This window comes from Muscardinus avellanarius, assembly GCF_963383645.1.
Source record: "Muscardinus avellanarius genome assembly, chromosome: 2".
Lineage (NCBI taxonomy): Eukaryota > Metazoa > Chordata > Mammalia > Rodentia > Gliridae > Muscardinus > Muscardinus avellanarius.
The window spans coordinates 117333757-117359971 of record NC_137787.1 but is presented as its reverse complement, the minus strand read 5'-3'; the positions used below and the strand labels follow the sequence as shown (position 1 = coordinate 117359971).

The following is a 26215-nucleotide window of genomic DNA, read 5'->3' as shown; positions in this document are numbered from 1 at the left end:
CACAAAAATAAAAAAATAAAAATAAAAAAGGAAAAGAAAACGGTATTATTTAATTTTCAGGAAAGCAACACTCCTCTCCCACCTGTTTAAAAAAAAAAAAAAAAAGGAGTCAAGTGAGTGTGGTGGTACAGACCTGTAACCGCAGTACTCCAGAGGCTAAGACAGGAGAATCACAGGTTTGAGGCAGCTTCAGCAACTTAGTGAGACTCTGCTTCAAAATTAAACATAGTAAAAGGGGTGTGGGTTGAAGGTAGAATGCCCCTGGGTTCAATGACCAGCACAAAACAGAAAGAGAGAGAGCTCTTGTTCACGGGAGCACTGGGGTGGCTGAGACTTGGTTTGGCGGTGCCATGTGCGAGTCAGCTCTTAGCAGCTGATTCTGCCCTTATCTTCCAAACTTCCCGCTCAGTGGCCTTTGTTGCTAGCTGGGCGTCATCCATGGTGAGAGAGATCACACATCACACCAACTAGGACATGCTGGGAGCATTTACACCATGGACATGAGCACAGCTAGAAGCCAGAGCACATGCCATCACCCCACCCTCAGGAGCTGGCTGCTAACATTTACCAGCACACCACCACAGCCATTTAGCAGGAGTCCAGTTAGAGAAGCGGTGGTCGCAACTAGTGGGAGCTGACGCCCTGCGACTGAGGGCTGGGTCTTGGCAGCACTCCTGGGCCTTAGAGGGAAGGAAGTGTCTCTCGTGGCTGGACGGCTGTGGGGAGGCTGAGCTGGAGGGTGAGTGTGGTCCATGAGGCTGGGGCCTGGAAACCGGAAGCATGTGGGGCTCCTGGGAGGCATTGGCTCCTTCTGGCAAGTGATGGCCAAGATTGAAATTGCAGCTGCTGCTGTGAAGTCTAGCTTTGATGTTAGCCAGAGCCCTGCCCCGCCCCCTGCCACCCTCCCGCAGCTCCTCTCGCTGTCTGTCTTGCTGCTGCTTTTGGGCGCAAAGCTGTGCAACTGGACCCCTAGTCTGGATCCTATTCCTTGGGGTTGGAGTTCACCATACATTTCAAAGGAAATGCTTAACCTCTCATTTCCTAAGAAGAACCCTGCTTTGTGGCCTTGATAGATGGGGAAGACAGGTGGGCTTGTGAGTGTTCTCATAAGTTGTAGAAGCTGTTCAGTGTGAGACTGTATGTAAAATAAGTGGTGGCGCACACTTGTAATCCCAGCATGCGGGAGGCTGAGACAGGAGCACCGTGGTTCACGGCCAGCTACTTAGTGAGGCCCTCTGCAACTCAGTGAGCCCCTGGGTTCCACCTCCAGTACTGCAAAAATAAATAAACAAACAAACAAATAAATAAATGGTTTCAGCTGAGGCCACAGAGGGAAGGAAGACTCTAGAAATGAGTGTTGGAGGGGTGTTCACTGGGGCCAGTTCTCCATGGCAGAATTGGGGGCATTCAAGAGCAATAAATTTAGGTTTAAAATTGTTTTTAAAAATCCGTTTTTTAAGCCGTGCATGGTGGCACACACTTATAATTGCAACATTCAGGAGGTTGAGGCAGGAGGATCATGGTTCTTGGACAGCTAGTGAGGCCTTTTGCAACTTAGTGAGACCCTGTTTCAAAATAAATAATAAAAAATAGGGCTGGGGGTGTAGCTCGGAGGTAGAATTGCCCTGGGTTCCATCCTCAGTACTGAAAAAAAATCCATTTTTGTGTGTGTTGGTACTGGGGATTGAACCCGGGGCATTCTACCTCCGAGCTGCACCCTTAGCCCTGTTTATTTTTGTTTTGAAACAGGTCTTGCTAGGTCACTGCAAGCCTTGCTAAATTGCTGAAACTGGCTGGCCTTGAACTGCAGTTTTCCTTTCTTGGCCTCCCAAGTACTAGGATTCCCGTGTTTGTCTCCACACAGGCCAATTTGGTTTCTTTAAAGGTTCACCAGTCTACTAGCCTGTCAGCAGTAGGTGCTAGTCAACCACCCTAAGGGCCACGAAGTAGAGACGGGTCCCTCTCTCAATTCTGTCCTCAGAATCCTCCCTCTTAGGTCCTTGCCCTGAGCACAACCTGAGAAGACATATTGAGAAGGACACATAAGAAAAGCCAGGCCTCAAAGCTGACAACTGGGGAGGAACAGCTGGGAACAGAGCCTTCCAGGCCCTCGCTCTCCCCACCTCCTGCCTGCCAAGCTCTGCAGGAGGCTGTGCTCCCACCACGCTTCAGCCCTACCAGGTTTGCTCCTCTAGCTCTGTAAGCAGTGCCTGGCGAGAGTGGGCCAAGATGGCTGCCCACTCCTAGAACATTCTAGAATCTTCTGGAAAGCACCATCCTTACCTTTAGGGCCCTAAGAGGGCTAAGTCAGCCTCCCCAGTGGAACTGCTCCTCCCTCCCTTCACTCAGCCTCTCACCTAGTCTTCTTTACTGCTGGGATGCCAACCTTCACCTGCTGTGGCAGTTGACACCCATCCTGCACCAGGCATGGTGGGGCCTTGGCCCCTCATAGCACGCAGGTGACCTTGCCAAGTAGTAATAAGTGTGCCAGCTGCTGGCACCTCCTGGGTGCAGGACCACAAGGGCGCAGGGAGAGCCATGAAGTAGCCTGGAAGGACCGGGCTCTGTGCCCAAGGATTTGCTTTCCTCGGAGAAGGCTGTGCGTTCCTAGTGTCTGCTGCCCACTGAATCACCTGGGAGCCTTTAGACATGCTGGTTCCAGGAGCCCACCGGAGAGACTGTCAATGGACTGAAGCTGGCTGTGCATTTGGGAGGGGAGGTACTGGGGATTGAACCCAGGGTCCTTCTGCCTCAGAGCTATACCTCCAGCCCTTTTCATTTTTATTGTTTTAAATTTTAAAACAGGGTCTTGCTAAGCTGCTGAGACTGGTCATGAACCTGTCATCTTCCTGTCTCGGCCTCCCAAGTACTGGAATTGTAAGCCTGTGCCACCATGCCCAGACGGGTATTTGTTATCCACCAAAGTTGAGACATTCGGAGGGCATCTGGAGTGTCGATGATGTGCCCCTCACCTCTGTCCAGGCCTCTCTGGTCTAGCTGGAGGAGGGAGAGAGGTTGACAGCCTGGGTTGGGGCCAGGGGAAGGACAGAAAGCCCCTGAGCAGCAGGCTCTCCCTTGACCATTAAAGTTTATCGTCGCCGCAGACAGTGATTGAAAAAGGCTTTCGGCAGGACTGAAATGTGAGCAATGAAACTCGCCAGTTGATACCGACACAGGGTACTTATCTCATAAAAATACCCTGTGTCAAAAGGTTTCAGTAAATGTGCCTGGAAGTATTAGCAGTCATTTCTGCCAGCCTCGGGCTCCCCGGGGGCCCACAGTGAGGGGCTGTAAAAAGGGGCTCTTAGTTCCTGCGGAGAAGGAGGAGGGGATGGAGGGAGTGAAGCCCAAAGCCAGCCTGCCACTAGTGAGGAGATGCTAGCTTCTCGCCACGCTGCCCGCGGCTCAAGTGAGGCCTGTCCCTGCTCCCAGCTGCCGTGTGGCAGGGGAGGGCCAGGTGTGCTGGCGCTGGGCAGAGCAGGTGCTCACGTGGCCTTCTGGCAGGTAGGAACAGTACCAAGGAATGGTTTCTGAGACTCATTGGGGTTGCGCTCTACCCAGGATCACACAGCTCTTCAGAGGGAAGATGCAAAAGCAAAGGCTTCCTCCTTTCCAGGACACCCGGAGCCTGGGGCGGGTTCCCCTGTCCAGGAGCTGGGGAGCTGCCAGGAGATTCTCAAGGCAGCCTTCAGTTCTTGCTGTGTCCTTTGATTTCATTGGGACCTAACTCAGAGCTGCCCACACCGGGGCTGCCCCAGAGTTAACAGGGAGGGGCTGAAGGTGGCTGCACCATCCCTGCTGGCCCAGGCGTCTCCCCACCGCTCACCTCCTCGCCTAGGGCACAGAGGTCTGCCCCGGCTCCTCCGCACCTTCACACATGGATGTGTGCCGACAGCCTCACCCAGGTGGCAGCCTCCACTGGGCGCCTCCCACCAGGTCTGGCCCGGCTCCTGCCTCGTTTCTACTCCATTCCCTAGACTTGGCTACCTCTTATTCCATGGCCTCCTAAACTCCATATGTCAGTAACCACTCTTTTACTTGTCTCCTGCAGCTGGGGACAGCAACAAGTTGGCCACCTAAGCCCCGAGTCAGCATGCTGCCCACGGGAGGCCTGGCTCAGCCCCAGCCCTTCCAGGTCCGCATCCCCATGCCACCCAGGACACCCTGCAGGGATGTTGGCCTGGTGCACATACCACACCCTATGTCCAGAGTTTCCAGGTGGGGCTGGCAAGCAGAGGGCTGTGGGTTGTCCAGTGGCCTCCAGCTAAGCAGGGCTGGGCATGTGCTCAGGGCCCCCTGTGCTCAGACCACCTGGGGCTCAGCGTGCCCACAGCTCAGGACGGCTCCTTTCATGCACACAGTGTGGCTGGCTGGGGATGCCTCCCTGTATCCCTGTGTCAGGGCTGTTGCTCAGTGGGTCCTTCACTTCAGGCCCTCTGAGAAACCAGACAGGGAAATAAAGCCTGCCCCACCGCTGTAGGAGGCAGAAGGTGCTTTGCCCCCTTGCCCATAGGTGACACGTGGCGCCTGTCTCTAGCTGCAACTTGGGGGGCCAGTGAATGTCATGAAACGGCTCAGGACTGGGCTGGTTACTCCAGCCCGCGGGCAGAGTTGGGTGGGTAGTTTGGTTTGATAATCTTATTTTGCCCAGAAAGAGAGTCAGTTTCTGGAAGTGCCCTGCATGGCTGATAGACAGTCTTAAGAAGCCAGGGGCCGGCAGGCCAGGGCTCCCTGTTTGCCGATGTCACCCCTTGCCTCTGCCTGGGGTTCCAGGATGCAGAACTTCCACCAGAGGGGCCATGAGGGTCCCCAGCTTCTGTCCCCTGAGCCACCAGGAGCCATGGGCTTGTACTTTGTGTACTTGTTAGGCATAAGGACACCTCTGTGTCAGTCTGCTCGGGGAGGGGGAGGTTTTGCCACAGTGCTCTTCCTGGGTGGGTCTCCATGTCTTCTGGAGGTGCCCCCAGACTGGTGGTAGCCTGGTGCCCCTCCCCATGCCCACACACAAACATCCGTTCCTGGCTGGACTGCTGTTAGATTGTACACACCGCCTCCGGGGTCAGTAGATGTGCTCTAGGCTTCACCTGCACGGATTCCACAGGGAGCCTGTGAGTCAATATGGTAGCACCTGCCATGTTGTGCTGAGGGGAAGTGCAAGCCCCAGTCTAGCCACATGTGGGGCGATCTTTCTCATTCCCCCGGGGTCTCCTCCATCTCCCCTTGCTGTGGTCTCTTCTGTCTCGTGGTCCTGTCCTGGGCTCCATCTCCATGGGGCATCCGGTCTACCGGGTCTGAGGAGGCCTTCCCCCATCACGGAAGCTGGTGGTTTCCATGAACGGTGTAGGTTCTCCCAGTGGCCAGCAGCATCCTCAGATACCACACTCCTTGTTATGGGCTGTTGGGGCTTCCTCCAAACCAGTAGCTGTGTGTTAATTTATGCAAATAGGGGAGGACTAGAGGCAGGGAGTTGAAGACATCCATCACCCACATCCCAGCCCCAGTCATTCATTAGCCCGGCCTCAAAGATAATACACTTTTTGTTTAAGGCAATTACTTAATCTTGACAAACTCCTGTGTTAAGCAGAGCTATTAGCAGGGCCCACCATTCATCAGTGCAGAACCAGGTGGGCACTTTTTCTGAACTGCCATCGTTCTCAGGGACCGGGATGGGCCCTTTGCCATTCTCAGCACCCTAATTACACAGACAGCATGCTAAGGAGGAGGATCCATGGGGCCGTGGGGCGCCCGGCCATGAGCAGAAAAGCCCATTTTCATCGAGTCAGAAGGTTTCGGGAGCCAGGCAGGATGATCCATGCGGGTTATTAGCAGGTACTGGGAACACAGCTGGGAAAACAGATAACTCTTTTCCCCAGAGGTTCTCTGGGACTCGGCTCTGCCTTCGCTGGAGCTGGGTCTCCAGAAGAGCCAGTAGACAGTGGGGCAAAGCCGGACCTGTGCAGCCCCTGGTCCTCGCCCTTTGTCTTTCTGGACCCAGAAGACATGTCTGTGAGGACCTGCCCAGCATTTCTGTGGGCTGGTGTGAGGCCTGGCCATGGCGCTGACCAGCCACACAGTGGAGCCATAACAAGCAGGGTAATAATGGTACCTCCCTCATCCAGTGCATCATCGAAGGGGTCACACAGGGGTCCCCAGCATGTAGCAGGTACTGCGCTATCCTCGTATCTTCCGTTTTCAGGGCCCCTGAAGGGCCCGAAGGACAGTGACTCCACGTGCTGCTGTCTCCTCTTACCCCCAGTGGCAGGGCTATCTCCTTGGTATTAAATTGACTTATGCTGACCCTTGCTCTGATTGGCTGTCCAGGCCAGCCTCAGGGTCTGCTCATTTCATTTATTCACTTCTTGGTTCATTCATTCCTTGAACACCTACTAGTTTTATCTTGCTTTGTGTGTGGTACTGGGGATGGAACCAAGGGTCATTCTACCTCTGAGCTACACCCCCAGCCCGATTTTACTTTTTATTTTGAAACAAGGTCTGAATATGTTGCTGAGAGCCTTGCAAAGTAGCTGAGGTTGGCCTTGAAGCTGCAAACCTCCTTTCTCAGCTTCCCCAGTACTGGGATTACAAGTGCGCACCACCATGCCCAGCTGGGGATGTACTCTTCACTTCCTCCATGCCAGGCCCTGGGCTCATCTTGACACAGAAGAAATGTGTGGAGTGGAGGGATCCTCTGCCAATTTGGAGGTCGGAGGCAGAAGCAAAGTCCAGGACGCTGCACCGAGGAGGGTGTGTGGCCTTGACTACAGGGCACAGTCTGACTGGGAGGGCCTTTCTGGGGTCTTCCAGGCTGCAGGGCTCATCCAGGGGTGAGGGAATGTGTGGGGCAGGAGCTGGGCAGTGCTGGGTGCCAGGCAGTACCGGGCGCTGCCTGCAGGCCCTTGGGTCTCACCTCGAGGCCGCCTTCGCTGAGGTGGGTCTCTCAGAGCGGGCTGGGCAAGAACGCCTGGGCGGCTCCAGAGTTTGTGGAAGGGCTGCCCTAGTTTCTCCAGAACACATTGTATGTGGGAGTTTTCCCCTAGATTTTAAGCCCTGTTTATTTGAAAGGAAGTAGACTCTGTCTGCTTTTAATTCACACATTTAGCTCATCTAAATATTGTTTTGCAAGAGGTTTTTTTGATGTCCAGGAAGTCTTGGCATGTGCTTTTCCTATACCGCCTGGTTCTAGGAAGAGATTCTGGGACGGTTGGGCATAAAGCCACTTTTTTTCTTTCTTTTTTTTTTTTTTTTTGGGTGGTACTGAGGTTCCTGAAAGCCCTTCTACATCCGGGCTACACTCCCAGACCTATTTTTATACTTTTTATTTGGAAACAGGGTCTCTTAAGCCAGCACGGCTGGCTTTGAAACTGCGCAATCCTGTCTCCGCTTCCCAAGCGTGGGGATTACAAGCGTGCGCCACCACGCCCGGCTCTGAAGCCACATTTTTTACATCTTAGTTTCTGCACCGACCAAATAGAAGTGGGCTCTTGTCAAGACCCACTTGACCAGCCTCTGGGCCTGCTAAAGGGAACCACTGTCAGCCTCAGCAGGTGAGGTCTGTGGACCAAGGGTGGGGGCACGGCAGGAATGCTGTGTACGGGAAATAGCCGGTTCATGGGGTCTGCAGCACTGTGTACCGGTGCTGGCCTTCCAGCAGTGTTAGGAGGCTTGGTGGCATCCTGCCGCAGCCCTGCTGCCACCCCCATGGCTTTCTATTAATCGAAGGTCTCAGGAGTTTACACACCCACCACCTTGCTAACAAATGTCCCAGGCTGACCCAGGGCCAGATGAAAGCACCACTGCCCAGAGTCAAGAGCATGGAAGGTGGACAGAGGGTCAGCACACTGACTAGCCACCTGCAATGCGAGTGGGAGGAGGGGTGGAAGGGAAAAAAGAGCGAGCATTTGTTAACCATTCGAGTGACCGAGGCGCGTTTGCAGGGCACCGAGGTGCAGAAATGAGGCAGGACTAAGGTGCAAGGGGAATTCTCATCACCCTGTTCCGCACACCCCTGGGACTTGGATGAACCTGAGCTTGAGTTCCACCTGCAGTACAGAGTCAGCGATGGTGGCCAGTCAGGCCTGAGCTGCTGGACAGGGTGACCCCACACCACAGGCGGCTCCTGAGTGCTCGAAACGGGGCTGCCCCCACTTGACCTGTACTGGGAATGCAGGACATGGGTCAGACTTGAAGGTGTCATAGGACGAAAGAATAGAAAATAGTTCATTAATGATGTGTGTGTGTGTGTGGGGGGGTATTGGAGATGGAACCCCAGGAGCATTGTACCTCCAAGCTACACCCCAGCCCTAATTTTTTAGTCTTTTTGTGGGGGGGGTACTGGGGGTGGAACCCAGGGGCATTCTACTTCCAAGCTATACCCTCAGCCCTATTTTTTATTCTTTATCTTGAAACAGGGTCTCACTGAGTTGCAAATGGCCTCAACCATGATCCTCCTGTCTTAGCCTCCCAAATGCTAGGATTACAAGCATGCACCACCATGCCTGGCTTATTTATTTTTATTTTGAAACAAGGTCTAAGTTGTGGAGGATCTTAGTAAATTTCTGAGTCTGGCAGTGAACTCAAGTTTTCCTGTCTCAGCCTCTCGGGTGCTGGGATTACATGTGTGTGCCATCGTGCCCAGCTTCATTAATGATCCTTATACTAGTTACATGTTAATGATTTTTCCTTCCTGTCATCCTGACTTGGTCATCCTTCTCCACATCCTCCTCCTCTTTCGTCTCCCTTCTCCTTTTCCTTCCCCTTCTTCTTCCTTTGGAGATAAGGTCTTTTTCTGTAGCCCAGGCTGGGTCGCAAACTCCTGGACTCAAGGGATCCTCTTGCCTCAGCTTCCCAAGTGCTAGAGCTATAGATGCGCACCATCACACCCAGCTGAAGTGATAATATTTTTTATGCACTGGATTAATTAAATAGCATTTTAAAAATGATTATTGGGACTGGAGATGTAGCTCAGTGGTAGAGTGCTTGCCTAGCATGCACAGGGACCTGGGTTCAGTCCTCAATACCACAAAAGTAAATAATGGGTTACCTTTTTGTTTTAGTTTTTTTTAATTTATTTTTAATTTTATTTTTAATTTATTTTTATTTTTATTTTTTGGTGGTACTGGGGTTCCTGGAAGCCCTTCTACCTCCAGGCTACACTCCCAGACCTATTTTTACATTTTTTTTATTTGGAAACAGGGTCTCCTCAGCCAGCGCACATGGCTGGCTTCGATCCTGCACAATCCTTCTGTCTCTGCCTCCCAAGCGTGGGGAATACAAGCGTGCGCCACCACGCCGGCTTAGGTTTTTTTTTTAATGTGGCTGGTTAGCCGGGCGTGGTGGCGCATGCGTGTAATCCCCTCGCTTGGGAGGTGGAGACAGGAGGATCGCGCTGGTTCGAAGCCAGCCTCACTGGCTTAAGAGACCCTGTTTCCAAATAAAAATATAAAATAGGTCTGGGAGTGTAGCCCGGAGAAGGGTTTCCAGGAACCCCAGTACCACCAAATAAATAAATAAATAAATAAATAAATAAATAAATAAATAAATAAATAAGGCTGGTAGAAAATTTAAGTAGCATATGTGGTTTGCATTGTTTTTCTATTGGCCTGGACTGTGTTTGGGGTCAGGCTCCTAGAGAAGAGAATGTTGCAAAGAAGGACCTCCTTGAGTCACTGGGACTGTGCTGGAGAGTGGGCCCAGGAGGGGTCCTTCAGGGACCTGCCTCAGTGAAGGAGGAAGAGCGCTTTGATCAGCTGCTGGTGGCAGGGAGGACCGGAAGCAAAGCTCTGGCTGTTCTCTTGTTAGGGGGTGGGTTCTGGGACTTTGTTTTAAAGCTCCTTGATCGGTGTTGGCGGGTTGTGCCTCAGAAGAACCCTGGAGTAAAGAGGAACCTTAGCTCAGATGTGGTGGCTTCTCTGTCCCCAGAGAGTAACAAAAAAAGTGAAAAGTAGCCCCTGGGTTCTCAGCAGAGTGAGAGACAGAACCCTAGGCCGCCTCGGTCAGAGCTCTGCAAGGAAGGTGCTGATGCCTTGAGCATCGTGGCAGGTAACACAGTCGCCAGGGATCAGGAGGGGCATGGCACTGGTGTTTCCTGGAGGCCAGATGCCTTCCATGACAAGTGGGCTTCTTAGACAATGATTGAGCAGCTTGAAACCACCTGTGGACCAGTCCCCTCCTTGCCGGCCGGTGGTGCTGGCTGGCAAGATTTAGGGGAATGCCCACGCCACAGCAGGCCAGCTGGCCTAGGTCTGGCTACAAAACATTTGGAAGGGCCCGTGGACCCAGGCACCACCTCACTGCGTCAGGCCTATCTTAGGGTGCTGGGCTGGATTCCTGATTTTGCAGGATCCCAGGGCCCCTTGGTACTGTGACTTTTTAAAATCTGCTGTAGTATTTGAGGAACGGATGTGGTGACTCATGCATGGCTTGACTGCCCCGCATGTTTCTTCTGGCCTTCAGATTCTCTTGCCTGGGACCCTGCTTGTCAAGCAGCACAGGGGTGGCAGAGACCCCCCAGGATCCCTGTGTAGTTCACCCATGTCTCACCCCTTGCTAAGGGGGCAGGAGCCCAGCAGAGCGAGCTGTGGGGGTGGCAACATGGGCACACTTGGAGACCCTCTTGCTTACTCTGTACCCCTGCCTCCCCCTATATGTGTCCTTCCAGTCCTCTTGTTTTACAAACTGAGGCCCAGGAAGACTCCGCAGGTCTTCTTGAGATCCCACCCCCTCCTGCGCTCTGTCCCTGTTGTCTCTGGCCAGGCTCCCTGAGGCAAGAGCCCCATTGGACTGTCCTCTCCTGCTTGCCTTTGCTGGAACCTGCATTCTTGCCTGGACAGCAGCCTCACAGCCTCAGGACACTGCCCAGCACAGGTGGCTGGCTGGCCCTGCCCAGAGCCCTCTCTTTCAGCAGCTATTTCTTCAAGTAACACCGTGGCTGGGTAGGCAGCGCAGGGACCTGCCAGGCTATCTGTGGGGCAGACCTGACTGCACTAGTGGCCTGTGCCAGCCTGCTAGACACCAGCAGCTTGTGGTATTGAAATTTCCTGTCTGATTTTAATTCCTCCCCCTTCTTTTCCCCCTAAGTGAGACAGAAGCACTTTTTAATTGCATGCTGTGTAGTGGCCATTCAGGGTATTCTTATTAAATGCTTCCTGTGGGGCAGTGGCTGGGTCTCTGGAGGTAGCTGACCTATGGCTGATGATTGAAATAGCAGTTCATTTGCATAAAGGCCCAGCAAAAGCTTTCCCCCACCGGGCCCTTTGACCTCCCAGTTCTGAGGCTAGGGTCTCTGACTTTGTCCCCACTGAGCCCATGTGCTTGAGGGCTGGCCTTTGAAAGTGTCAGCATATCAAAGTGGGCGACGCCACCCAAGCCAGGGGAGGCGCTCTCATGGCCAATGATAGGCCTGGCTGGCACAGTGAGCCCAGCGGTCCCTGTGGGCAGGGTTGACACATCTTGTCCCCTTTCTTACAGTGACTGCTTGGGAGAGGCCTTGGACATAGGGCCAGCAAGCTGAGGGTATGGCTTCATCTTCTGTGGTCAGCTAGGAACTGAGAATTCTAACTGGCAGGAGTGGGCAGCTCCCCGTGGATCCCCGAAAGGCCGTAGAGCTGGAGGGGGCGCATGTCTAGGGCACACTGCTTCCCTCCAGGAGACCCATGCAGAGGAGAGAGGAGCGTCCAGTCTTTGAAGAGGCACCATCATTTCTGGCATCTGCTGGGAATGGGCCTGCCACCTGTACAGGAGTGGCAGAGCAGAGTCCTGCACTGTGGGCTGTCAGTGAGCTGCATACAGAGGAAGCTTATGCCCAGCTGATGAAGGGCCAGCTGACCTGCTCGGGATGGCAGGGCCAGTCGCTGTCCTCACCACGGCTTCACAGTTGTCATTTCACCAGGTGTCTTCACATTCCCCTTCCACATGGTGCTGAATGGTTTGGTTTACCAAGTTAGCAGGAAGCGGGAGTGCAGCGAAGCAGTCTCTCTCCCTGTGGGACCCGGAGGACTCGGGTGACCGTGCCACCCCAGAGCAGCACCTGTTCTGGAGATGGTAGGTGCCTGGGCAGCACCCACCCCTTTCTGAGCCTATGCAGACATGTGGCCTGGGGGCCCAGAGCAGCCCGTGCTGCCATTCACTGCCCAACTTGGCCTCCACCGCGCTCTCCAGGCCATGGGTCTCCGTCCCTTGCTGGAAGGCAAGGCTGGCTCTGAATTAAGGAAACTGCAGCATTCAGGGTGGAGCTCCCACTAGCGGTGGTGTTCAGGGGCTGGCACCTGGCCACACCATCTTCCTTCCACCTGGTGTTTCTTCTGCTGACTTCAACAGGTGAATTGTTGCTGCAGCCCCGCTCCATGTGGCTGAAGACAGATGAGGAAGGGGCAAGGTGGGGCCTACTTTAAAGAAAGTTCACAGCGATGTTCACCTGCAACACCTTGCAGTCCCCCCTCTGTTTATCTTGGCCGCCATGGGCACCTCCTGGAGATTGGTCTTCTGGGAACAGGCATGGTGGTTAGTAGGGGTCTACCGACAAGACCATCCTGGAAGGCCTCTGACCGTCATCTCTGCTCTGCTCGCTCTGTGATGCAGCCAGTGGGGATGGTGAGCCAACTCTGTGAAAGCACCTCTTTTTGTTTGTTTGTTTGTTTGTTTGTTTGTTTGTTTGTTTTGTCAGCACTGGAGATTTAACTCAGAGGCATACTGCAAACCTGCGATCCTCCTCTTGCAGCCTCTCAAGCACTGGGATTCCAAGCATGCGCACCACACCCAGCTTGAAGGCACCTCTGATGGCAGGCATCACCTGTGCGCTGCTTCTGATGCAGCACGAAGTGCTGTCCCCTGTGGGGCAGAGGACAGTCCCCTTTACTGCTGTATTCCTGGGACCCTCGCTCACACCTGTGTATTCCTTGAATAGTTGAGCCGATGCTGCCCCTGTTTTACATAAAGAAACGGAAGCCGGGGGAGCTTGTCACTTGCTGGCAAGTGACACATCCAGGCTTTGAGCCCAGGTCCATCTGAATTCATGTTCATGCCCTTCTTGCTTCTTTTCCAAGCTTTTTTTTTTTTTAATTGGGGGAGAGGGAATATGCTGGGGATTTAACTCAGAGATACTCTGCCTCTAACCACACCCCCAGCCCTACTTTATTTATTTTAAAACAGGGTCTCTCTAAGTGGCTGAAGGCCTCACTAAATTGCTGAGGCTGACTGCAAACCTGCTATCCTCTCATCTCTGCCTCCCAAGTACCGGGATTACAAGCATGCTCCACCACGCCAGGCTCCCAAGCCCTTTTGATGGCAGGACAGGTGATACCCCCAGGACTGTGGTGTGGCCATGCGCCCCTCGGGAGTAGCCCAGCTGACTTGTGAGGTTCACAGGGTGCCCCCCAATCTAGCCACCCTGCTGCTTTTTTCTTCCCCTCCACACGTACCTCCTTTTGCCAAAGATCAGATGTTTCTAGGGAGCCGGGCGTGGCGGTGCACGCTTGTAATCCCTGCGCTTGGGAGGCTGAGACAGGAGGATCGCGCAGGTTCAAAGCCAGCCTCAGCTACTTAGTGAGGCTCTCAGCAACTTAGTGAGGCCCTGTGTCCAAATAAAATATAAATAGGTCTGAGAGTATAGCCCAGAGGTAGAAAAGCCCCTGGGTTCAACCCCTAGTACCACACACATTAAAAAAAAAAAAAAAGATCAGATGCTTCCTGATACCTGTCTTTCCACCAAGAGAAGGATGACCCAGTGAGCTCTCTAAGATGAATGTGAGTTCATCTTGGCTTTGCCAAGGCCTTTTTGCTTTTAAGAAAAAAATGAACCAGTTGTAGCCAATTTTACGTGAGATGCAGGGACTTGACAAACTGCTATCAGCTGGGGAACCCCAAGCAGAGTCCCCCACAGTGGGAGAGAATTTGGGGGCTAAGAGTCCTTCCCAGCACCTGCTGCCCCCCAGCCATTCCGAGCTGAAGTGCCCTGTTTCAGCCGGCAGTCTCCTATCACACATCAATGTGCTCAAGGCAGAGCGGGCAACTAGGGTGCCAGGGAGGTGTGCTGTTCGGCAGCCATGCAGAGGTTGGCCTCCTGCTCTGGCCTGGGGCGACGGGCACGCATGGTCACTACAGTGGTTGAGTGTGGCGTGTGGAGAGGGCCTGGGACCTAGGTCCTGGCACCAGGGCTGCCTGATGGCTGCAGAGAGTGGCAGCTCCAAGCAGCTGCTTCGTCTCTGCGAGTCTGTCTGTCTCCGGGACCCACACCACACGATGTGGGAGCACAGACACGCCTCAGCAGCGCCGCTTGTCTCCGGCCTCCCTGCCCAGGCCTACAGCCTCTGGAAAAGGGGTCGGCACTCTTTCTCTCTCTCTGTGCCAGCTGTGGACGCAGCAACAGCACGGGCCTTCTGACGCCCTGCCTGGACCCCGTCACCCCTGCAGGGTCTCACAGCTGCTTTGAGATGTGTTTATGCCTCTTAGTAATCAAACCCCTACCGCGCCGGCCACCTTCCAGGGCCAGCACAATTGTCATGAAGAGGCGAGCTAAAGAGACTGCTAGTCTCTGGGGACGATAGCCTAGAGGGCTGGGGTGTCCCCTGCATGTCCTCTCAGTGTGGCTCTTGCTGGCTGGCCCCTTGGGCTATGGACGGCCTCTTAGCCCCCTCTGAGCTCAGCTCACGGCAGCTCAGCACAGGACTTCGCAGAGAATTCCTCCAGCGGCTGATATGGTCACATTTCGATGACCCAGTTTCCTTTCTTCTTTCATTGAACTCTCTACCGACCCCTACTCCGTGGGACTTTCACTTGAGCTGCCTTCCTCACAGGAGACCAGGGGCCCAGGGTGTCCCCGAAATGTTCCCTCACACCCAGGCTAAGGAGATTTTGGTGTCTAAATTAGCTCTCAAAAATTCTGAGGTTTATGAAAAAACCATCAGGCCACCATCCTCTATCCTGGGACAGCAGTCTTTCTGAGCAGGGTGTAAATGTGCTTTCTTTCTTTCCCAGCGGGGAAGAGGAGTCCACTGGAAATCCCATCTTCGAGTTTCTCCCTCAGAAACTTAACAAGAGAGCCATTTCTTTGAAGTAGCTTATGACTTGTGTGCGCAAGTGTGCTTCCCTCTCTTGTGGAAGGGCGTGGTTTCGTTTGGAGCCCACGGTGAGCGGTGGAGGGACCTGATTTCACATGTCCCTTGCAGCCCACTCCGGTTCCTCCATTTATCCTCCTGCTCCTCAGGGGTTTCTGGGCCTCGAGATAGAACAGTTTCTCTCAGGGATTTGAAAGAGAACTTTCTCCTCCTCGTGCTGGCACCACCTTTCTATTTTAGAATCTCCCACAGGTCACAGGAGATAGCTCACACCAGGCCAGTATGGTCTGAGAGCTCAGGAGCACGGTCAACCTTTGTCCCTGGGCGTACCTTGTGTGAAAATCGGGGTCTCCCAAAAATGTGACTGTGTATGCTGGGAGTGTTGGGCTCATCCTGTTACAACTCTGCTCAGGTGATGGGCTGCTGGGATGTAGAAGGGTCACTGGGTCAGTGAGTGATGCATAAATGGCCAATAGATAGACAGCCACTGGCCAGAGCCCCGTCTATGCCCTCCTGGGGACCCCTCATGCAGTCTCGGGTCCCCAGGAAGCGGGGGACCATTCACAGGCATTAACTCACAGGCATTCACCAACCTGCTGTGGGGGAGAGTGCTTGGGGGCCCATCTGCCCAGAGCTGGCTGTGTGCCGAGGGGGGACGGTGAGACCACCGCTTACCTGGACATAGTCGCGCCACCCTGAGCCTCAGTGTTCTTGCCTGGAAATAGTTGTCCCCATCGGTGATGAATGATGAAACCGATTAGGGTCACCAGCAGAGCTCCTTCAAGCAGCCAGAATCACCTTTGCCCTCCATTACTGCATCTGGGACGTGGGCACAGTTAACACCCTCCCCAGCGGCTTCGGAATGGGGGGGGGAGTGTTCAGATACTGTTCATGAAAACAAACTAATTTGCCGGGCGTGGTGGTGCACGCTTGTAATCCCCGCTTGGGAGGGGGAGACAGGAGGATCGCGCTGGTTCGGAGCCAGTCGCGCTGGCTTAAGAGACCCTGTTTCCAAATAAAAATATAAAAATAGGTCTGGGAGTGTAGCCCGGAGGTAGAAGGGCTTCCAGGAACCCCAGTACCACCAAAAAAAAAAAAGAAAGAAAAAGAAAGAAACTAATTTTATTTTGTTAGCATACTGTAGCCTGGTCTTCCTAGGCTTTGTTTGTTTGTTTGTTTGTTTGTTTGTTTGTGGTAATGGAGATTGAAGTCAGGGGCATTCTACCTCTGAGTTACACCCCAGCCCTGTTTTATCTGTTTTGAAACAGGATCCCACTAATTGGCTGAGCCTAGCCTTGAACCTGTGATTCTCCTGCCTCAGCCTTCCAAGCCCTTCTACCTCCAGGCTACACTCCCAGCGGGGCTGGCTCCGAGAACGAGTATGATCCTCCTGTCTCCACCTCCCAAGAACAGGGGATTACAAACGTGCGCCACCACGCCTGGCTGGAGTACTTGTTTTTAAGGTGCTCTCAAAGGCTGGGGATGTAGCTTGTGGTAGAGTGCTTGCCTAGCTAACATGAGGACCTGGGTTTGAGCTCAGCGTGGAAGAAACAAACCAAAAGAATTGTCACTTTCCTATCTATTTAGAAAAATAAACCCTGCTGGCTGGGACCCCCTGGTGTGCAGGCAGCTCCGCCCTGGCCCCAGCCTCCCTGGGGATTGCAGTGAGAGTGAGCAGCGCGTTCCTTGCCCCTAGTAAACTCATATTTGTATTGTGAACTTGGAGTTCATAACTCAACATCAGCTGAGTGCGTCTCAGCTGCACAGAGTCTGGGCTAAGCGCCTTTTTTTTTTTGCGCTACTGGTACATGCACTTTTTGTAGCTGCTCAGCAGCCTGCGTTGCCTAGGTAGTCACTGTCACTCATTTTAGATAAGCAAACAGACTAACGGGGACAGAAAGTGGCCCAAAGTCATGCAGCTGGCCACTCCCTCCCATCCCCCAGTCCCCTGGCCTTAGCACACAGCTGGCTGGTCACAGCTGCTGAGGCACAGCTGCACACCCCGGCTCACCTGTTCCGAGGACTGGTTGCAGGCGGGAACCAGCCTAGACAGTCGGAAGCCTGCGGTCCTGTCTGCCAGCCAGCTCCTCTTTGAGTTTGGTTTGGCAAATTGATTGATTCAGAGGAAGGCTTCCTTTCTTTTTCCCCCAAATTCCACAGAAAGTGCCCAAGCTATGGAAATAGGAAGATAAAACTCAGTGTATCAAAATGAACTAATGTAGTCTCTACTCATAACGGAGTAGTCTCAGCCATAAAAAGGGAAACCATGACATGCGACAGCTCGAATGCATCTTGAGGACATTATTCTGAGTGAAATAAGCCAGACATGAAAGAACAAGCACCGGAGGATTCCACTGAGAGGAGACACCAAGCACAGGGGCAGAAAGTAGACTGACAGTTGTGGGGGGCTGGAGGAGCGGAAAGGAGTCAGGGTTAGTGGGTAGAGCCCCGGTGTGGGGTGGCTGCACGGTGTGAATGCACCTAGTACTGCTCAGCTGTATACTCAAACGCAGTGCTGATGATCAGCTTTACATTGTATTTTAACTTAATACAGAGAAAGAATGGATAGGGTTTGCAGTACAGTGCTAGCATTTGTTTGCAGAGAAAGGACAGCCTTGTTTTTATGCATTTACTACGGGGCGCCTAGCCGTCAGCTGACGTGTGTGTGTGCAAACACTACACCCATCTCATCTCTTTCAATTACTCAGAAATCCTGATTCTACACTGCTTTCCCCTTGCCCTTCCGACTCAGGAAAAGTCGATGGAGAAAGCCCACTTCTTAGCCCTTTCTCCAGTCTAACTACTTTTTAAAGACCCCTGTTTGCCTAAACCCTATAATTACGTTTGCCTCTGGGGCACCCAGGCATTTTTTTAATAAGCAAAGAGCATCCTACAATTATCGTGATGATTTGTTGAGCGCAGGCCAAATGCAGACAGGAGCTGAGTCAGCTCTGGAAGCTGACGTGCACGTGCTGGCGTTTTCAGTCCTGTGCGTGGCTGATCCTTACTGTTAACAACTGGAGAATTTGTAGACCCACGTAGATGTCCGCTCTGTGCCGTCCACAGGGCGGTGCAGGCAGGGTGGTGAGATCTGGCCTCCTGAGGTTGCCCCTCCTGTTGGAGCGGGCCCTGCCTACAGATGGCTCTAGGTGAACAGGTCCGGCCCGCGTGCAGGGCAGCATCCAGCGCTGTTGTCTAGAGCTGCCAGAGCCACACGCAGCCAAGGCCGGGGTGGGCAGAACCCAGCAGCGTCGGAGCCTGCCGGCTCTGTCAGCCCTGATTTGTGGCTGAGCCAGGTTTCGTGGCCCTGCCTGTAATCTCCCAGAGTTCAAAGAGTTCCTAGCTGCTTGTCTTTGTCGAGAGCGCGGTTGGGGATCTTTTATGTGGAAGATGTAGGATTCTCGGCTGACTTTGATTATTTATTCATCCTGCTTCGTGGGTGTGTGATAGCAGGCGCCACCGAGGAGCCCCTTGTCCTGGCTACTCCGCACTGGTATTCATCGAGCTTTAAACCCTTTGAAAATTGCTTTTCAAGGGAGGGGACAAGTTTTGAAGTCCTTTTCTCTCTCCCTCTCCACAGTGCCGCAGCAGCTCGTGCCGCCCTTCCACGCGCCCCTGCCAATTGACATGCGGCACCAGGAGAGAAGGTACCATTACGAGCCCCACTCCATCCACACTGTGCACGGGTAAGTGCTGCCCTCGCCCACTGCTCCCGGAGTCCATCTGTACCACCTCCGCCTTTCTCTTTGGGGTTCTCCAGCAGGCATGCACCTTCGCCACCCGAGTGTCAGCGTGAGAGTAGGAGTGTACACATCAGCCTCCATTTGGGTGCCTTCTGAGAAGGGAGCCTGGCTCCCCCTCCGATGGCCCCTTCTGAGGCCCTGGGCCTGCCTGGAGGGCCCACATGCAACCAGGCTCTTTACCCATCCATTCAAGTCCCCTCCATGCTCAAAACCCGTAGAAGAGCGGGGCGTGGTGATGCACACCTGCGATCCAGCACTTGGGGGGCTAACACAATAGGACTGCAGGTTTGAGAGCAGCCTCGGCAATTTAGCAAGACCTTGTTTCAAAATTTAAAAATAAAAAGGACTGGGGATGTAGCTCAGGGGTAGAACAGCCCTGGACTCAATCCCTGTAATACAGAAACACACACACACACACAAACATACCCCAAATAAAGTTGTTCACTTTGTAATTGGTAAATATCTGACTGGGTGATACTTTGAGATTATATAAATATCCCATTTCTCACCATTTCCACCCACCAATTTTAATATCCATTCATGATTCTTGCCAGAAGCTGCAAATTATTAGTGTTTGCCAAATGGCAATTTCCTATTTCCACATGCTTTCCCCAGGTATTGGTTGGAATTGAGCTCTAAGGAAGAGTTACCTTCCTCCACATTTTATTTCTTGTGTGTGTGTGTGTGTGTGTGTGTGTGTGTGTGTGTGTCACTGAGGATTGAACCCAGAGGCACTCTACCTCCACTTACATCCTCACCCCTATTTTATTTTTATTCTGAAACAGGTATTTGCTAGGTTGTGAGTCTCACTGTTTGCTGAGGCTGTCCTCAAACCTGCGATCCTCCTGTCTCAGCCTCCCAAGTACAGGTGTGCACCACCACGCCCGACACCACATTTTCCTTACCAGATTATTCACCTGTTGTGTGGCCATCCAGCTTTCCTATGGGTGGTGCTGTGGCTGTCGTTATTCCCTGCATTGTTCAAATTGTCCTATATTTGCCCGTTGGAACCTCTTGTCTCCTGTGGCCTTTTGACGTCTCGGGGCCTTTCCATTCTTTTTCAGTTCACATACCTTTTTCCTGTATGACTGGGATCTACCATACTACCCCTGTGGGTGATGGGGCCGTTACTGTCCCCTTCCACCTCCAGGGTCCCTCTATCTACAGGTGACTGAGGCCACAGCCCAGGGGGCCTCTGGAAGGTGTTTGTGTTTGGACCTTGTTGGACCACCTGAAATTGCTCACTTGTCAGCAGCGGAGACTCCTAGAGCTCCATCCCTGCTTGAGATGGAGGAGGTGCTGCTTCTGTGTTTTGTTTTGTGGTACTGGGGATTGAACCCAGGGGTATTCTACCTCCAAGCTATACCCCCAGCCCTATTTTAATTTATTTTATTTCATTTTTATTTGGAAACAGGGTCTTGTTAAGCTGCTGGTAGCCTCACTAAGTTACTAAGACCGGCATCGAACTCACGATCCTCCTGTTTCTAACTCCCAAGTACTGGGATTATAAGCGCCATGCCCAGCTTTGGTGTTGCCGATTTCTTGCTCATGAGAATTGACTAGCTGGTTGGGTGGGGCAGATCCTGAGCACAGCGATCCTGCTGCCAAGCGTTCCTGGCACAGGGTCCACACAGGCGTGCGTCCCTCTGCAGCTGCAGGCCCTGGCCCATGTCTCCCCACACCTGAAGAGACCTCAGTACTGATGCCTGCCACCTCTCACAATAATGTCTCTTTCTTGGGATTCCTGTCATTTCATCTCTTCCACACCCTCACAGATACACATTTCAGTCTTGCTCACTTTACAGACGGGGAGGTGAAGGCAGCACAGAGAAGCCACTCAGAGAGCAGAAAAGCGAGAAACGGAGCCACACTGCTCAGCCTGGCTCTCGGCCGCACTCGGACTTTTTTCTTGGGAGGTTGCTATGAGCTGTGGGTCCCTGTCAAGTGCAGCTCATCTTCCTGACAGCAGCGGTGCCCCCAGCCTCTGGGCCAGCAACCCGTGGCCTCGGGTGACACTCCACAGGCTGGCTTGAGACAGGCAGGCTGCAGACATTAAGGGGTTGGCGGGGCAGATCCCTCTGGAGACTGCAGGAGAGAATCATTCCTCTGTGTTTTCTGGTTTCTAGACGCCTCCTGCATTCCTTGGCTTGCAGCCTAACCTCATATTCATCTCCTCTTCTCCCCTGCCTCTGTCTTCATTTTGTAGTCTCCCTCTTCTGACGCTGTTTCTTCTCTCTGCTCTCTCTCCTCGGAACACTTGTGATGGCTTCCAGGGCCCCAGCTATGCAGGATTGACCTCTCTCCTTCACAAGATTCTTAATGCAGTCTCCTCTGCAGAGTCCTTTTGCCACAGAAGGTTCCAAGAATTAGAACATGGGTGTCCCTGGGGGGCCATTAATCACTCCTTTGTGATCACCACATCCCTCTAGGAGTCTGGAATTTAATAAAGCTCAGGTCTGGCCGGGCATGGTGGCGCACGCTTGTAATCCCTGCACTTGGGAGGCGGAGACAGGAGAATCATGCAGGTTTGAAGCCAGCAGTGCTGGCTTAAGAGACCCTGTTTCCAAATTTAAAAAAAGTATAAAAATAGGTCTGGGAGTGTAGCCTGGAGGTAGAAGGGTTTCCAGGAACCCCAGTACCACCAAAAATAAATAAATAAATAAATAAATAAATAAATAAATAAATAAATAAATAAATAGCTCAGGTCTGCAGCAGGCCAGCGTAGCACTGTTGCTGGGGACATGAGGTTGTCAGCTCAGGCCTGCAGGTACAGGTGCTGAGGCTCAGAGAAACGCTTCTGCCCCTGGGCATGCTCACTTCTGTGAGGCGGGGGATACCAGGCACTCTGGCGCCCTGTGTTCTAGAGCCCACCTCCTGCTGGGGTGGGCCTCAGTGACTCCAGTGTCCTCAGCATGGTTGGTTGCTACCCAGGCCTAAGGGGCATGCGGCAAGGGCTTTGGGGTTGGCGTGGACTCGGAACGAAGCTCCCTGGGAAAACTGACCCCATGGCTCTGGCTTCCATGATTAACGTGGTCGGAGCCTGCTGGAACACCCAATCCATTAAGCCACGTTCTAGTGCTCCTCCTGGCCACGTCCAGTGCAGCTAATTACACAAGCATCGCACAGCAAATGAGGTGTGGCGCTATCTGCTACCAGCTGAGGCCGAGCCTCTGCCTGCTGCCAGGAGCCCGGGGCCACTCTGCCCTCGGCACCCAGACCCTCCTGTGGTTCTCAGGATCCTGATGTTCCGGGGAGGGAGTGTGCAGTGGGGCGCCTGACCCTGTCTTCCTCCCTGGGTCCCCCGAGGAGCACTGCTGCTAGTACCAAAGGACCTCTCACCTGAGTCCCACCCTGGAACAGAGGAATGACAGGAATAGAAAAGCCTCCGTTTTCTCCTCCATAAATATCTACTGAGATGGGCCGAGATCCTGAGAGTGCAACAGGACCACGCAAAAGGAGCATTTGGAGCAGTTTGGGAGCATTCAGTAGATGTTGGCAATTACTATTATTGCTGCCCTTCTCCCTGTTTGCCTGTTTAAGAAAGGAATCAAGCCAGCCCCAGTTGGGCATGCCTATAATCTCAGTACTCGGGAGGCTGAGACAGGAGGATCGCAGGTTGGAGATTGGCCTCAGCAATTAGGAATGTGCTCATCTCTGAACAGCTACCTAACAGGGAGACCCTCAGTGACTCAGGAAGACTTTGTTTTAAAATAAAAAGGGCTGAGGTGTAACTCAAAGGTAGGATTTCCCTGGTTCAACCCCCAATACCACAGAAAGAAGGGGTTTGTCATAGGCTGTGGGAGGGTGTGGCAGAGACAGGATGTGGCTTGTCTGGAAGAGGAGACAGACCCAGGGCTGTGCGTGGGAATGTGGGAAGTATCGGGGAGGAGAGGGGTCTTTTCTCTGCAGAGGAGGAGCTTGGACCTCCTTGGCTGCTGGAAGCAGGAGGGGATGGATTTGTCCTCTGGGGACTGTAGGAGAGTTCAGGGAAGGCCAGGAGTGCTGGGGAGGCCTGCAGATCTGCCAGCACGCCCCAGTGGAAGGGGAGCAGGGCTGGGTAGACCACCCCGCTCTGCCTGGGCTAGCAGCTGGGTGCAGGCACACTGTGTGGCCCAGCCCCACTATCACCACCCAGGCACGCACAGCCTGCCCCTCTGCGCAGGACCCTTCCCACACCCAGACAGCTCCCCGGTGCCCACACAGTTCAAAGGGGAAGGGGTGCCCTCTGTGGGCTCTGATTCAGCGTCTCTGGTCTGTGTAAAACACAGACAAGGGGGACACAAACGTGACCTCCATGGGGATATGCTCCTAAGTGTCCAAGAATCCCTCCAAGCTCAAAAGGAGAAGGCCAGCTGTGACTGTGGCCCAGCACCCACAAGCTCCTCATAATCTTGAGGCACTGCTGGGGAAGAGAAGCTCCTTGGACATGCCATCTGGTCCCAGCCTCTTGAAAAAGGGCTTGCGGGCCATTGTGAGAAAGTGGCTAAGAATGCCGTGGCAGGGCATTCCCATTACATGGGTGTGAAGACTAGGTCAGGATTGCTCCTGGTTGACCTCCAGCCCAGGCCTGCTCTGCCCTGCCCTGGGACTCCAGAGAAGACCACCTCTAGCCACCTTCAGCCAAGCATAGTGTGTAGAAACTGCCCAGACTTGGCTGCAGATCAGAACAACCTGGGTGTATCTTTTAAGATATTCGTTCCTACACCCTGGCCTGGGAATGTGCTTATTTATAGGCACCAGAAGCCAGATCTGGGGACCACTGGAAGCCACCTTGCTTATTCAGTATGCAGGACAGAAGCCCAGGGCTGTGTGTTGGCTTCCTGGAGTCACAGGGCTAGCATGGTATAGGTAGAGCCTTTCCCAGCCTATCTGTGTGACATTCAAATCAAACTGGCTTTATATCTTTTTATTCTTTATTATTTCATTGCAAGCCGGGCGTGATGACACACACCTGTAATCCAGTACTTGAGAGGCTGAAACCGGAAAATTGTAGGTTCAAGGCTAACCTTGACAACTTAGCCATACTTTACTGAGAGGGTTATCAAGATTCTGCTTCAGTATGATGATGATAATGATGATGATGACAAGAGTTTTTGTCTTGCTGTAACAGCGTCACCCCCTGTTGCTTTGAGGTAACCCATTCACAGTTGAGGCCCTGCGAGTTTCCTGAGCTGATCATAGTCTCAGCCCTGGGGAGCACCTCACCCTTCACACTCCCCATCTGCCACTATGCCTGACCTCTGGCCCCCACCACCTCCAATGCCTCCCCAGGTTGGAGACCTGACTACTGGCTTCCTGCAGGTCCTTGGTTCTGACTGACATGCTGAAAGGGTGGAAGCAGGGCTCTTGCTAGGGACAGGTGGCTCTGGGTCATGGCTGTCAGCTTGTGTAAAGCACAAATAAACTCTTAAAAACACACTGGCCAGGTAAAGAAGGGAACACCAGCGGGCATGGGGCTCTCCCTCTTCTGCACTCTTGGTCACGTTACCCAGAGTCCCCAAGGAAGCGTTTAAGGTCCTGAGCCTCTGCTTGGTCCCAGCAGTGCATATTAATGGGTGTTTAGTCCTAGGCTAGTGTGCCTTCTCTTAAGAAAGGAGTTTCTTTGCTCCTCCTGGGCTGAGCTCTTGGATTTTACAGTTGGGGAGGGTTTGTCTAAGAAGATGACTTTGTCCAAGATCAGTGTCTCTCAAGTCTGCACCGGCTTGCTGTGAAGTTAATAAACAGGGCCACCTGTTGGGCTGTGACTCACCAGCGCTGTCTTGAGCCCAAGTGACTACCCTTGGCCATTCACCAAGGGCCAGTGGTAGGGCAAAAAGAAATACAGATATTTTTTCCTGATTCTTGGCTCCAAATACCAGTTCACCATTCACAGAGGACCAGCTTTGTTTATATTACACTAAGAACCTTCTCCTCCCTTAGCAAACACACGCGTTTCCTTTCAGAGCTACATGGGAGGAGATTTCCGAAGGTGTGTTCACTAGCCTCCTAGCAGATGCCAGGCAGGCCCAGGGCTGCCCACCAAGGGCATTCTCCTTCATCCCCACAGGGTTCTGTCTAGGTTGCCTTCCTGCCTTCAGGAATGCTCTTTCAGACCTGCCACTGCTGAGCACTTCTTCAGGGCACAGGGTGGCAGGTAACCAGAGCCCAGGCAGCCCAGGCCAAGCAACGCCTGGGCAGCACGACCTTCCCCTGTGGCTGTCTGAGGACTGAGTGACACTCAGGCATGGAGCCCGGCTCACTGTGAGGCCCAGCAGGCAGGTCCTCTAGGCCAGGGATTCTGGGCCAGCCCAGCTGAGGAGCAATGGCAAGACCCTGTGCCGCACCCTCCTCTTCTGCAAGGTAGCTCCCTAGAGTAAGTGGGGAAACTGAGGCAGAGGAAGGCTGACTGCCTTTCCAGTGATGCCGTCCTAGTAGTGGCACTGCTGGGATTTGAACTTGGGCAGTGCGACCCTACCGGACTCCCCCTCTGCTCTTACATCCCCCGACTACTGGTGTCAGCTTCCCTGTCCAGCGTGGGTGGGGCAGACGGTGCGTTTTTAGTGGAGTCCGGCCTATGAGAGTTTAATGAGGCACATGTCTGATATTAAGGCTTGGTCTTTGATCTTTGCAGAATGGCTGCCCCTGACAGCAGAGGAGCTGCCTGGTTCTGGGCTTGGAGATCACTGCCGTGGTTGGCTAAGAGCCTAGGCCAACAGGGAGGGAAGCAGATTTGCTATGTAGAGATGGGTGTGTATTGGGGAAGGGCTGCCGGCAGGAAGGCCAGGTCCTGTGGGGTCAGGAGGTGACCCTCCGGTCTCTCTCCAGCCCTTTGGTCCTCTCTTGGACATTTCTCATCGCACACCCCTAGGATTTACACAGAACCAGGTGGGGCCGGGGTCCAAATCTGAGCACTACTCTCTCTGCCTCCTTGGGCTGGCTGGTTAACCTCCAGGAGCTTCAGTTTCCCATCTCTAAAGTCATGGAACCGTGACGTAGGGTTGAGTTAGTTATATGGAGTGGCCCCCAGGGGTTAAAGGCTTGCCCCAGCCTGAGACACTGTTTGGAGGGGGTGGAAACTTTAAGAGGCGGGGCCTAATCAGAGGAAGGTAGGCATTGGGTGCATGTCCCGAAGAGATATCGGGGCCTCAGCCACTGATTATCTTTGCTCACCATCAGGTGAACAGCTGTCCTCTACCAGGGCTTTCACGTGTTAGCACTGCCAACCAGCCTAGCAAGAGGACAGCCATCGACCCAGAGGAAACTGTCATACCAGTAAAACTCCCATGCACTGGGGGGCTAGCGTGGCCCTGAGGTAGGGGCTTTCTAAGCCATACATGTCCAGGCGTCCTCTCTGAAGCAAGCCATGCTAGTGTCCAGAATGCATTAATTTATTCAGCCTAATTAATTGTTGCTGCACCTCTCAGTGCTGCCACTTGGGGTCCC

General features: G+C 53.3%; 1 protein-coding gene across 1 annotated transcript in view; it reads left to right on the top strand.

Moving 5' to 3' along the window:
* The window catches only part of GLI2 (GLI family zinc finger 2), a gene marked incomplete at both ends in the record, with an annotated part of 146500 nt that overhangs the window by 83345 nt on the left and 36940 nt on the right, over positions 1 to 26215 (top strand). Inside the window, one exon of the mRNA XM_080690102.1 lies at positions 18631 to 18736. Coding sequence (XP_080546228.1) covers positions 18631 to 18736 — 106 coding nt within the window. The remainder of the gene's footprint in view (positions 1 to 18630; positions 18737 to 26215) is intronic.